Source organism: Alnus glutinosa, chromosome 5, assembly GCF_958979055.1.
Source record: "Alnus glutinosa chromosome 5, dhAlnGlut1.1, whole genome shotgun sequence".
Classification (NCBI taxonomy): Eukaryota; Viridiplantae; Streptophyta; class Magnoliopsida; order Fagales; family Betulaceae; genus Alnus; species Alnus glutinosa.
The window spans coordinates 29,808,454-29,822,029 of NC_084890.1; the positions used below are offsets into that span (position 1 = coordinate 29,808,454).

The following is a 13,576-nucleotide window of genomic DNA, read 5'->3' on the forward strand; positions in this document are numbered from 1 at the left end:
TAAATCTATCATTTTTCTAAAGTAGTCCTCTTCAGCATCTTCCCCCATCCTGTGCAAGGAACAGACTGGTTCAAGGAAAGGGGATCACCAAGAATCACAACGTTCTCATCTTTATCTCCATCACTATGGGACTCGGGTTCCCGTTCCAAGTCCAACAACAATTCAGGATCTATCGTGGAGTTCCAATCAACTTCATCAAGCTAAATGCAACTCACCCATATCAAACTTGAAACAACAATCTAAACAATATCAAATCAAAAGCCAACCAAACACTATTACTACAAGAATCAAATTTTCAACTAGCACTAAAAAACAAGTTATGGTCACAAATCAAACACAATAAGTAGGGTAGCAAATAGAACACCACTTCATTCCCTATAAAAGAAACTATTAATTTCACATAATTATTGCTTCAGTTAAATGAAAATCCATTAATTTCATTCGATATGCTGCTTCCCCAAGTAGGTTCCCCCTGCTAAGCAAGGGCTTGGCTCCACAGCACCTCAAACAAGTTGGATTGAATCATTAACAGCATTTTAAAGCATCATCACCAAAACCATGAAATACAATTTGAACCAAGATTGAAAAACAAAAGCACAACACATTCATTGAGAACAGAACAAAAAAAAAAAAAAAAAAAAAAAATCTCAGAATGGTCCAGTAAGTTCGTATTATGATTTAACAGCCTCAATGAGGTTCTCTCTGAAGACAGGGTCTTGAAACTAACTAATCTCAAACCCTGGACAAATCATCATTGACTTCTACTAATTAGCCACCAAAATATGAAATAACATGACAAAATACTAAACATACTATGTTGTTTTTTTCTTAACAAAAACAAAGGGGTTGCCTCCACAACAGGGGTGGTGCAGCCACTCCCTGGATCAACCAATAATCCCCTCTGCTGAGCGGTCAACCCTTCCTTGCTAGTGTCAACCATTGTGAAATTGTAGGAGATGAAATGATCGAGAGAAGAGAAACCAAAAATAAAGTCTTTACCTTTTCTTTTTTCTTTTTTTGGTGATTTTTTAGGTAATTGTAAATGGTGCATTTCAATTCAGAGTAGATTTGTCACTCAAAAATGCTTCACTGTCACGTGTCGTGGATTCCGTCAATTTTTATGCCCGAATCTGACTTAGGGTCCTACTCGTAACAAAGTGGTAGTTTAGAAGAGCGAGTTGCAGTGAGTAGTAGTTTAAGGGTATAAATGCAAATGTGGTAATATTTTAATGGAGAAAAATGTAATTCAGAAACTCGAAACAACTAGAGCGTGAAAACTCTAAATAATCAGAGTTGGAAACTCTTATTTGTCCATGCATACTCCAATTCTGTCCGGGTCTATTGAGAGCATTGACTACCTATAATGAGTCTCATTTTGATAAGATGATCTTGACCAGACCCCTGTTGTGGCAAAACGCAGTAGCTCTCAAGGCTACAAATGCTTCTGCAACCACCGGGTTCACCCTTGCTTCCAGCGAAAAACTAGCAACTGCATGAACCTGGCCGTTATAGTCCCGCACAATGAACTCACTATTAGCACATAAACTCGCTAAAATGTATTTATTTGACTATGCAACACAATAATGTAAAGATAAATTGAGGTCTGAAATTCGATTGATTAGCGCTTACGGTTAGCATGAAAAAGTAGAAATTTTTAGTCCAAAAGTTGTGAGCATAAATAAATAACTTTCCCTTAAAAATTAATGCTCTGTTTATTTCGACGTAAAATGGTTTCCGTCGTAAAATATTTTCGACGAAATTAATTTCAAAAGAAATTATTTTCTCAAAAATATTTTTCGGCGTTTGGTTCGCACGAAAAAATTACGAAAAGTGAAAATGCAACTGTCGCCGGAATCTGGCAAGCATGTTTGGCCGGATCCGGCCAAAATTGCCAGATTCCGGCAGGATACTTCCGGGCCCGGTCAGATCCGGCCGGATCCGGTCATTTTGGCCGGATCTCGGCAGAATCAGTGGCCGGACCCGGTCAGATCAGGCCAGATTTCGGCCATTTGGCCCAATCCGGCCGGATCAGGCCGGATTCCGGCCATTTTGGCCAAATCCGGCCAGATCAGTGTCCGGATCCGGTCAAATCAGGCCGGATTCCGGCCGATTTCTGTCCACGGCCGGATTCCGGCCAGATTCCGCCGGCATTCGGTGAGGTTGCCGAATGTCGCCGGATTCCGGCGGTATTCCGGCGGCCGGCAGTATCCTGGTGGTCGGATTCCGACGCCGGCATTATTCCAGTGACTTGATGATGCCGGATTCCGGTGCTACCTATTTTCGAACGACCGACTATTGTCGGATTCGGACAGTCAGATATCAAACGTGCGTGTAAGGACGAAGAATATAATTTTGGAAAATGATTTACGGTTTTAAAAACCGTAAATCGTTTTCCAAAAATTAAAGAAGGTTTTACGGTCAAACTGAAAATGGTTTTCGTTGACCGTTATTTTCACCCCTACCAAATACCGTAAAATACCGAAATCATTTTCCGGAAATCATTTTACGCCGAAACAAACGGAGCATAAGTAGAATATGTCATAATTAATAATTTGATTCTCTCCATTACTTTCCTTTTTCTCATAAAAAAACTCATAGTCATAATGTTATTATTCCCAAATATAATTAATTCCCTATGTGTCTTGAACTGAAAAGCTGAAAGTTTCAACCACAAACCATTGCTAGTAAAATTAGTTAGCAAAAAATTACATTTACTAATCCCTTCTAGAAATATATATTTTGTTTGATGCAAATTCCTCATTCACTACACCCTGTTTTTACAAAAACCACCATCTCTTTTGCCTATTTAATTTTTGGTTGTTGCGATCTGCTTATTAGACATTTGTTCTTTGAAGATTTGGATTGTTTATTAGACATATGCACACTTGTATGTATGATAATTATAAGGCACATAATTTTTTTTTTCTTTTGAATAATAATGCATGGTCGTTCATATTGTGGCAGGTGCAATACCAAGTGAAATTGGTAATCTCCAATACCTTGAGTTATTAGTTATCCGTTTGAACAACTTTACTGCTCCAATTCCATTTGAGATCTTTAATATCTCAACAATAACAGATATTGATATGGCTTACAATAACCTCTTAGGCCATCTTCCATCAAATGTAGGCATCTTACTTCCAAATCTTTATGGCCTTTATCTTGAAGGAAACAAACTAAGTGGAACAATACCAAGCTCTATCTCCAATGCATCACAATTCACTGAACTAGATCTGGGTGACAACTCATTATGGGGCTTAATTCCTAAATCACTTGGTAATTTAAGGCTCCTGGAGTGGCTCACCCTATTAGTAAATAATTTGACCCTTGGATCTTCCACTCCAAAATTCAACCTTTTCTCTTCTTTGTCAAATTTGGCATATTTAACAACTTTAGATTTGTCAAATAATCAACTAAATGGCGTACTTCAGAGTTCCATTGGAAATCTCTCTACTTCACCTCAAGAACTTCACATGGATAATTGCAATATTAAGGGCAACATTCCTAGAGATATTGGCAATTTAAGCAACTTGATCCCTTTGGAGTTACTGAACAATGAATTGACTGGACCAATTCCAGCTACATTGGGAAGATTGCACAAGCTTCAAGGTTTGAGGCTTTATAATAATAGACTAGACGGTGTCATCCCATCTGATCTTTGCCATTTAGGGAACTTGTTTGAATTGTTTTTACGCGGTAATGAGCCTTTTGGAGACATTCCCATATGCATAATATGACTTCTCTAAGATATCTTTACTTTGACTCTAATCGATTAACTTCTATGATTCCAATGAGCTTGTGGAGCCTTACATATATCTTAGTGGTTTACCTGTCATCAAATTCTCTAAATGGCTCTCTCTCATTAGAGATTGAAAATTTGAAGGTCTTGAGAGTATTAGAGTTATCAAGAAATGAACTATCTGGTGGTATCCCAACAACAATTGGTGGCCTCAAAGATTTAGCTAATCTCTCATTGGAGGATAATCGATTAGAAGGCTCAATTCCTGAATCTTTTGGCGAATTGGTAAGTTTGGAATTCTTGGACTTTTCCAGAAACAATTTATCCAGTGAGATTCCAAAGTCCTTACGAGCAGTTTCGCAACTTAAATATCTAAATATCTCTTTCAATAGACTACAAGGGAAAATTCCTGTAAAAGGACCATTTGTGAACTTTTCCGCTGCATCATTTATGTCAAATGATAGACTTTGTGGTTCTCGAAACAGGTGTTCCTCGACCAAAAAAATACCACAGCAGCACATATACTAAAGTATGTATTACCATCGATTGTGTTAACAATGCTTGTAGTTGCTCTTGTGTTATTTTGGACAAGATGCAGAAAAAGGAATGTGAAAATTCTAGTGGAGGGAAACTCATTACCAATAGTCACATGGAGAAGAAATTCTCAACAAGAACTTTTACAAGCGACAGAAGGGTTCAGTTCAAACAACTTACTTGGTGAAGGGAGCTTTGGATCAGTATACCATGGGACACTCCTTGATGGAATGTGTTAGGGATACATTCCACTCAACCAGATCCAAGGAGGAGATAAACATTTAGCAATTACTTCAGATAAATCAAAGAATTGGGATAGGGCTCATGGTTCAATCAAATAAGAAGAATGATCAAATTAAAAGTCTAAGAAGATATCAAATAAGAAGAATGATCAGATTAAAAGTCTAAGAAGATATCAAATAAGAAGAATGATCAGATTAAAAGTCTAAGAAGATATCAAATTAGAAGTCTAGTAAAGGATTAAACTCCAATTAGAACTCTAACAGCAGTTCTAGATCAACAAGGAGCAGGATTCCTAATCTAGGTTTGACTCCACCTCTTTGCCTATAAATAGGCCCATACCCCAGGTATAAATGAGGACTCGGTTTTTATGCACAGAAGCTAACTTAGGCATCGGAGCAAGATCCCCGGAAGGGTCCCTAGTTTTTGTTGTTTTGCAGATTTATTAAGAAGCGTAAAGAACATCAGGAGAATGTGCAGATTCACACCATACCGGAAACTGTACCAACAGTTTGGTGCCGTCTGTGGGAAATGATTATTCGTTCCTCATAAAAGAAAAAGAAGATCCAGCATGGTGATGAACACGAGTTCTGGAAGCCAGACCAACCAACAGCCCAGAGCCCCACTGGAACCGGTTATTCAGAATCATCTACAGCCTCCACTGCCCGGTGGAGACCAAGATCGCATAACAGTGTTAGAAGCTCAGATTAAAGCCTTAAATGCAGAATTGTTGTGTATAAGGCCGAGACAGCCCAATCCCGAGATGAACAGGGATGAGCATAAGGTAGAAGAATTCATCAATTAGGAAGAGACGCTGAAGGCTATGGCTAGTTCTAGGCTACCCCAAGAGATAGCCCCGGAAAAGAAAAGGAAAGAATTCAGAACAGCTGATGGGGAAGAGCAGAGGCAGGTAAAGAAGTTCAAAAATTACAACTTTACACCTCTCAATGCCGAGATATCAGAAGTCCTTATGGAGATCAAAGAGATTCGGCGTTTCGGGAACCACAAAAGATACCAGGTAATCCTCCTTAGAGGAATACAGGCAAGTATTGTGATTTTCATAAACAAGTAGGTCATTACACCAAGGGGTGCGTAAACCTAAGGTTGTAATAGAAGAATTCATAAAGAATGGCAAGCTGGTTAGGTTCTTGGGAGAGCAATGGAACCAACCAGGAAATAACAGGCCTCGAAATCATCGAGACTATCAGCCCCGAGATCAGCAGCCACAGGATTACTATCTTTGAGACTGTCCTCAGCTAGACGAGAGGCATCAGGAGAATGATCCTCGAGATGACATAAAAAGAAGAGAAGCTTCTCTGATCAGTCCTAGCTGAGAGTAAGGCAAACCCTCTCGGATCAGTCCTAGCTGAGAACAAGAAGAAAGTCTCTCGGATCAATCCTAGTCGAGAGCAAGAAGAAAAACTTTTGGATCAGTCCTAGCCGAGAGTCTCGGATCAGTCCTAGCCGAGTCCAAGAAGAAAACTCTCGGATCAGTCCTAGCCGAGTCCAAGAAGAAAACTCTTGGATCAGTCCTAGCCGAGTCTAAGAAGGAAAACTCTCGGATCAGTCCTACCCGAGTCCAAGAAGAAAACTCTCGGATCAGTCCTAGCTGAGAGTCTCAGATTAGTCCTAGCCGAGTCCAAGAAGAAAACTCTCGGATCAGTCATAGCCGAGAGTCTCGGATCAGTCCTAGCCAAGTGTAAGAACAAAACTCTCAGATCAGTCCTAGCTGAGAGTCTCGAATCAGTCCTAGCCGAGTCCAAGAAGGAAAACTCTCGAATCAGTCCTAGCTGAGAATCTCGGATCAGTCCTACCCGAGTCCAAGAAGAAAACTCTAGGATTAGTCCTTGCCGAGAGTCTCGGATCAATCCTACCCGAGAGTCTCGGATCAGTCCTAGCCGAGTCCAAGAGAAAAAGTCTGGGATCAGTCCTAGCCGAGAGTCTTGGATCAGTCCTAGCCGAGTGCAAGAAGAAAACTCTCGGATCAGTCCTAGCCGAGTCCAAGGAGAAAACTCTTGGATCAGTCCTAACCGAGAGAAAGAAATAAAGAGAACCAGGGGGTCGGATTTAACCCTCGGGTTTTGCAGGTTTTTCAGGAGTTAGCCATTCCAAGTGACAGGGAGAAAACCCTAAGGAAAACAACGAAGGTAATGGGGGGGGGGGGTAAGATTTAACCCTAAGGTTTTGCAGGTTAGCAGGTTTTCAAAAGGAGACAAAGCTCGGGTCTCCTTAGACATGGAATTCTCATTATTCAAGCAAGCTTTGGATAAGGGAATTGGGGGGTAACTGTTGGGGATAAATTCCACTCAACCCAATCCAAGGAGGAGATAAACATTTAGCAATTACTTCAGATAAATCAGAGAATTGGGATAGGACTCGTGGTCCAATCAAATAAGAAGAATTATCAGATCAGAAGTCTAAGAAGATATCAAATTAGAAGTCTAGTAAAGGATTAAAGTCCAATTAGAACTCTAACAGCAGTTCTAGATCAACAAGGAGCAGGAGTCCTAATCCAGGTTTGACTCCACCTCTTTGCATATAAATAGGCCCATACACCAGGTATAAATGAGGACTCGGTTTTTATGCATAGAAGCTAACTTAGGCATCGGAGCAAGATCCCCGGAAGGGTCCCTAGTTTTGTTGTTTTGCAGATTTATTAAGAAGCGTAAAGAACATCAAGAGAACGTGCAGATTCATACCATACCAGAAACTGTACCAACATAATGATTGTTGCAATAAAAGTTTTCATCATGGTAGTAGAAGGGGCATTAAAGAGTTTTGATACAGAGTGTGAGATACTACGCAATATTCGTCATCAGAATCTTGCCAAAATCGTCAACACTTGTAGTAACATCAACTTCAAAGCTTTTGTATTGGAATACATGCCTAATGGGAACCTAGGGAAGTGGTTGTATTTTCAAGACCGATGTTTGAGTATCTTACAAAGACTAAATATAATGATCGATGTCGCATCAACAGTGGAATACCTTCATTATGGTTATTCAACACCTATTGTTCATTGTGATTTGAAGCCCAACAATATATTGTTAGATGAAGACATGGTCGCACATGCTGATGATTTTGGCATTGCTAATCTGTTAGGTGATGGAGATTCTATGATGCGGACCATGACTCTCGCTACTATTGGATATATGGCACCAGGTAATGGTTTTAGCCTACAACCGAAACATACATGTCTATCATACTAATCATGCATACACTGATAACTATAGCTTTTTGGTAGAATCTTGCTTTTAGCATTATATATCTTTTGAATATATAATTATTTACTCATGATAATTTTTTATGTACACATATAGAGTATGGATCCGAAGGACTAGTTTCTACAAGAGGCGATGTGTATAGTTATGGTATTTTGCTTATGGAAACTTTTATAAGAAGGAAACCTACAGATGACATGTTTGCGGGAGAAATCAGCTTAAAGCGTTGGGTAGAGGAATCATCACCCCTTTCAATAACTAAAGTGGTTGATGCCAATTTGTTGAAAACCGAAAGGGATTGTGCTTCTACATTGGATTGCATATCATCTGTAATGTGATTGGCATTGCAGTGTTGTGCAGAGTTTCCTGAATAGAGGGTTGATGCAAAAAATATTTCAATCACACTCAAGAATATCAAATTGCAGTTTCTATAGGATACTGAAAGAAGCTAGTATGAAAGCATCAAACTTGTCTATAGCTCTTTCATGTTTGTGTTTTTAAAATAATATAACAGTCTTGGGACTCCCCTAAAGGGATTTGTTTATAGACATTGCTTTGCTATGATAGATAATAATAGTAACATTTGCTTGGAAAAGAAGAAGAAGAAGATAATAATAGTAACATTTATAACTAGTACAACTAATGATTGTAGTGACCTATAATTAGTACCAATGGTTATTCTAAGGTAGTCACAAAGTTTTGAAGGAAACAAAGTCATTAGTTTTGCTCTTGGGACACAAAAATGATAGCAATTGTGACATTGCACTTTTGGTGCTAATTATCATTGTATGTAAATATTGCCCCAATGTTGTGTGGGGGAGGAAGGGTGCTAAATTCTAAACTCTCAACTTTTTGCAATAACATCATTTGTAAATAAGTATGGGATAGCCTGAGCTCTCATCTTTTCCTTCTTATTCACTTCAAACCTTGGAGGATCATTTGTAAAGACCAAGAAAATAAATAGGGAGTTTAATAATTAATAAATTGTATTTATTAAATGGATGGGGCTAATAATTAAATTCTAGACGACGATATTAATATTATGAAAATAAAATAAGTCTAAGATGAATAATGAAAAAAATAGAATAATAAAATACTACTAACGGGTCTTTAGGAAATAATAATGATGGATTCTAGAGAATAAATAATTATTTGTATAGGTAAAAATATAGTTAAACGCGGGGTTAAATGTTAGTTGTTAAAAGATATGATTTTAATATAATGGGGGTCTAGATGTGATTAATAAAAGTTGGGGTTTTAAAATAAAAGGAGATTCCCCTTGCCACGTGTCAACACATGGTTGGCTAGGAGGAGATAACATTATCTCCTCCCAACCACTCTCAATAGGACAAGTGTCCCACTTCTTCTCTCTCTTCCTTTTCTCCTTCTTTTTCTCTTTTCCCCTTTTCTCTCCCTCACATGCACGCACCACTCACTCTTTTCCTCTTCTTTTCTTTTTCCTTTTCTTTTCTCACTCTCCTCTCTCTTTTCCACGCAGCCCCTCTCCCTCTTTCTTTTCTTTTCTCTTCTCTTTTTTCTCCCATTTCCTCCCTTAGTTGCAGAAAATGAGAGGACCCGTGATGATCCAGCTGAGAGAGAGAGAGAGTCACGATGCAAAGTTGAAGAAGAAGTAGACTCCGGCCATGGGCTTCTTGAGGTAAAATCCTCTTCCTCTAGCTTTTTGGTTTGACTACCATATGGGTATTTTAGGGATTTTGTTATAACAAAATGAATTTTGATTTGGGTCTTGATTGAGTTTTCTTTAGGAAGAAAATTGAGGATTTTGATTGGGTTTTGGTTTGAGATGAAAACTTAGGGTTTGATCATGATTTGTTGGAATGGATGGCCGTGTAGCACTTCCTTTTAGGGGTTTCAGTTTTGATAATGTTAGATAGTGTTTGATGTTCTAAAAGAAGCTGTTGGATTTTATTTAGGCCTAAATAATGTTGTTCTTGGTGGAATCAAAATTTGGTGTGGATTTGTAAATTTGATTGATGATTTTAGTTTAGGTTATGGGAATTTTGAATGGGCTTATTGTGTATTTTTGGGGCTTTGCTTGCTAGGGATTAAGGTTATTGTGGTTCTAAGGTTGATATGGTTGATTGAGTTGATTTATGATGTTTTGGTTATTTGATTTCCATTGAGTGTTGATGGATGTTTTGGTGAAAGTCAAATCTGGTTTGTGTTTGTAAATTAGGGATAATTGTGTTAATTCATGATTAATGCTCCATTATTGACTGTAGAATGTTTGGTTGGATTGAGTTCAGTTTGGAAAGGAATTCGTTAGATGAATGATGGAATTTTGGGCGGTTTGATGTGGAAGAAAATCTTGATGTATTTGATGATGTACTTTAGGGCTTAGGTTGGTGATTGATATTTTGAGTTTTAGAGGATGTATGAGCTAATTTTGATGAGTGTTTTAATTGAAATCAAATCTGGTTTTTGGGGTTGGTAACTTGATGATGTTGGATAGTGTTTGATTGTTAAGGATCGAGTTTAATGATGTAATTGATTTATTGGTGTTTTGGGTTAATGTGGTAACTTTTAATTTCTGTGGCCGAATGGTGGTGTTAATTACATGGTGTGTTTGGTTGGTTGAAGTTGTAATTGATTGTGTGAGTTAGATTGGGGGTATTTTTGATAGTTATAAATTATGGTTGGTATGGATGGTTGTATGGCATAGTATGAGTTGTGGTGGAATTTGGATGTATAGGTGATGGTTGGGTTTTGAATTAGTTGATGATGATGAATTGGTACCATGGTTGTTAGGTTGAGCTCATTATTATGGTTGAGAGGGTATACTAATTATGAAGTTGAATTAGGTTATGATTGTTGATTGTTGTTGTGATGATATTTTGGTATTATGATTGTGGAGGATTGGTGTTATGATATTTTGGTTGAAGATACGAGATTATTCTCACTTGAGAAAGAAGTAAGTATTGATGAGAATGTTTGAATTTGTTGAATCGATTAAAGTTGGATTCCTCATTTTAGTGTTATAGGTATGGTGATTATGAGATGGTATTAGGTCGAGGTTATAAGTAATATGGTTCTAATCCTGGCGGTAATTGAGGAATGAGTCAAAGTAACTAAGTACAGAGCTTTATATGGGTAACAAGTGAAGATAGCTAAAATAAATTATAGAACCCATCTATGCCCATAGGTTTAATAAAGAGTATAGTATAATCCTTAGCTTTAATGTTTATGTATATGTCTCAAGCTTTAATAAATAAATATATTGTAATACGTGATTATAACCCAATCTAATAATTAATATGTTAAGCAAGAGTTAGGTTCTATAATCTAAATTACCTAGATGGTTAGTAGCTAATAAAAGATAAAAGTATTGAATATAATAACAATGGTGTTTAAGGTTAATAGACGAAATAACGTTACAAACCTAAAGTCTAAGGTTTATACCAATGAGACAACAATTTAATAAGAATGTCAAAGAGTTATAGATTACCCAAATGACCATAAGTTAATGAGTATAAGTTAGTAAGCTTATAGGAACACATAAATATAATATGAATCCACTATGTGGCGACATAGTAACTAATCCACTTATTCATACACACATGATATTTATGTGTTATCGGATTTGGTTAAGAGTTGTATGTGTATATATAAATGTATACATATGCATATGCATGTAAATAGGTTAAATAAATATTGTTAACTTAGTAAAGAAATAACAAGCCAATAATGGATTAATAATAATAAATAGGCGAACAAAATAGTAGACATGTCTTAAAGATAATAAGCGATATAGTGTTAACCTATAACCAATGTTAACCTAATAATAGTTTAGGATACTTAGATAGACTTAGAAGCGGGTAATGCGACGTGTGAGTACGCGGGTAGTCTATGTGTCAAAGAATGTAGAGTTCAATAGCATAGCTTAACGATACCAATGTCTGCAGGATAGTGTCTGGATTGGAGACTTCAATGGGTTCTCCAATGTAGTGTTCGAGTTGGAGTCCAATGCAGCCAAGGTGAGTATTCTACTCACTGAGAAAATATATTTTCGTATTTTATAGAAATGCAAATGATAGATGATTTTCTATTGAACCGGCGATATGTTAACATGTATGCTTTGAATGTTTTAAGTAGTTTCAATTATGTTGAAATATCAATGATGTTATGAAATGATGCATGAATAAAAGGTTTTGAATTGATTGAAGTATTTGAAAGTGTGTTGTAGTTGGGATTTAATTATGCAAAGAAGAATGATGAAATTTCATGTTGATTGGTTCATGGTAGTTGAAGAAAGCATGATTTGCAAAGAATAGGAGTATAGAGTTTGAATTGTAAAGCATAAAGCATAAAGCATGAGACCCATAATAAAGAAGAGAGCGTGAGGCTCATAATAAAGAAGAGAGCGTGAGGCTCATAATAATGAAGAGAGCGTGACGCTCATAATAATGAAGAGAGCGTGAGGCTCATAATAATGAAGAGAGCGTGAGGCTCATAATAAAGAAGAGAGCGTGAGGCTCATAATGAACAAAAAGACTATCATGAGCATGCATAGCATTGTTTAAATTGTGTAATGTTTTCATGATAAGTATATTGTAGTTTTGCTAGACGTATTAGTATGCATAAGAGTCTTGATAGAAAAAGAACTTATGTATATTGGTATCGGATTGTGTGATGTTTTTATGAAAGTATATTGTAGTTTTGCTAGACGTATTAGTATGCATAAAAGTCTTGATAGAAAAAGAACTTATGTATATTGGTATCGGATGGTTGCATGATTTAAATGTCATTGTGTTCTATAACGAATCTTTTTCGTATAATACTAGCTGCCCACAGTATTTAAATGTTTTCTATTAGTCGGTGTTTGCTATATCAGCTATGAGGGTTTTTCAAACAAAAGTTTATAAAATTGGTAGCTGTTATAGTGTTCGCACGACTAAAAATGAAAAGTTGGTTCTTTGCGAAAACTCAGTGAATAGTATACCTCTGAGGTCTTAGTGTATTTATGTATGCTAAGGCGGTGGACTCATAATTCCACCTATACGGATGTGGCAAACTCCCACAACCGTATAGATGATGTTCTTTTGGCTGCAGGTATTCCGGTCGTAGTTGATAGCATTGTAGAAGGGTATTTTGGATGTTATGACTGAAGCACGCGCAACAGTCGTAATTGGTGGACCACGGGTTGTCCACTTGTTTATAGGTTTGGTTTATGGCTTTTGACATTTGTGTCACTTATTCTTGTAAAGCCATTTCTGTCATGTAATTATATTCATGAAAGACTTAAACAGAAAGATTTAATATGGCTCTTTGTTTATGATTATTTGTAATAGAAGTTTATGTTAGGATATCCGCTATTAGGTTATGTTTTTCGCTGCATAGTTGATAGATGTTATACTCTGATTTACCAAGTACATATTATGGGGTATGTACATATGTTGGCTTTGCGACACATCGTCGTGCCACTGTGAAGATCCGTTTATATATTAAGGGATTAATGTTTATGAACCGTAAAAAAAAAAAAAAAAAAAAAAAAAAAAAAAAAAAAAAAAAAAAAAAAAAAAAAAAACGGGTCGTCACATCATTGGTTTGGGATTTTTTTTGTATAGAATTTGAAACCTTGGAGGATCTTCACCCTGAGTTTTCTGTTATTTATTTGAGAAAACTAAGCATATGCTTCTAACCCAACTTGACCAAGGAGCACATCCATGAAGAAAAAAAAAATAATAAGACTACTCTTTTGCTCTATGAATTTGGGACTTGTAATTACTATCTCTACTTCCTATGCTAACATACTCTGCTCCACGAACATAACCAACACTCAAAGATGTAACTAATTATGTTCTTCGAAGTTCATAGATTGAGT

General features: G+C 36.9%; 1 protein-coding gene, 1 long non-coding RNA gene and 2 other non-coding genes across 4 annotated transcripts; 2 read left to right on the forward strand and 2 right to left on the reverse strand.

Annotated features, from left to right (window-relative positions):
* Positions 1-415: 415 nt before the first annotated feature.
* Positions 416-530, reverse strand: LOC133869984 (small nucleolar RNA Z278). The gene has a single exon (XR_009900608.1). It is a non-coding gene; the product is annotated as a small nucleolar RNA Z278 (small nucleolar RNA).
* Positions 531-644: 114 nt separating this feature from the next.
* Positions 645-759, reverse strand: LOC133869985 (small nucleolar RNA Z278). Its single transcript, XR_009900609.1, has one exon. It is a non-coding gene; the product is annotated as a small nucleolar RNA Z278 (small nucleolar RNA).
* A 2,183-nt stretch (positions 760-2,942) lies between these two features.
* LOC133869235 (probable LRR receptor-like serine/threonine-protein kinase At3g47570) lies at positions 2,943-4,460 on the forward strand. Its single transcript, XM_062306190.1, has 3 exons — positions 2,943-3,696; positions 3,867-4,224; positions 4,307-4,460. The coding sequence occupies exons 1-3, from the start codon at positions 2,943-2,945 to the stop codon at positions 4,458-4,460; spliced, it is 1,266 nt and encodes a 421-aa protein (XP_062162174.1).
* A 4,697-nt stretch (positions 4,461-9,157) lies between these two features.
* Positions 9,158-13,013, forward strand: LOC133869666 (uncharacterized). The gene is made up of 3 exons (XR_009900493.1): positions 9,158-9,391; positions 11,658-11,729; positions 12,784-13,013. It is a non-coding gene; the product is annotated as an uncharacterized LOC133869666 (long non-coding RNA).
* The last annotated feature ends 563 nt before the right edge of the window (positions 13,014-13,576 follow it).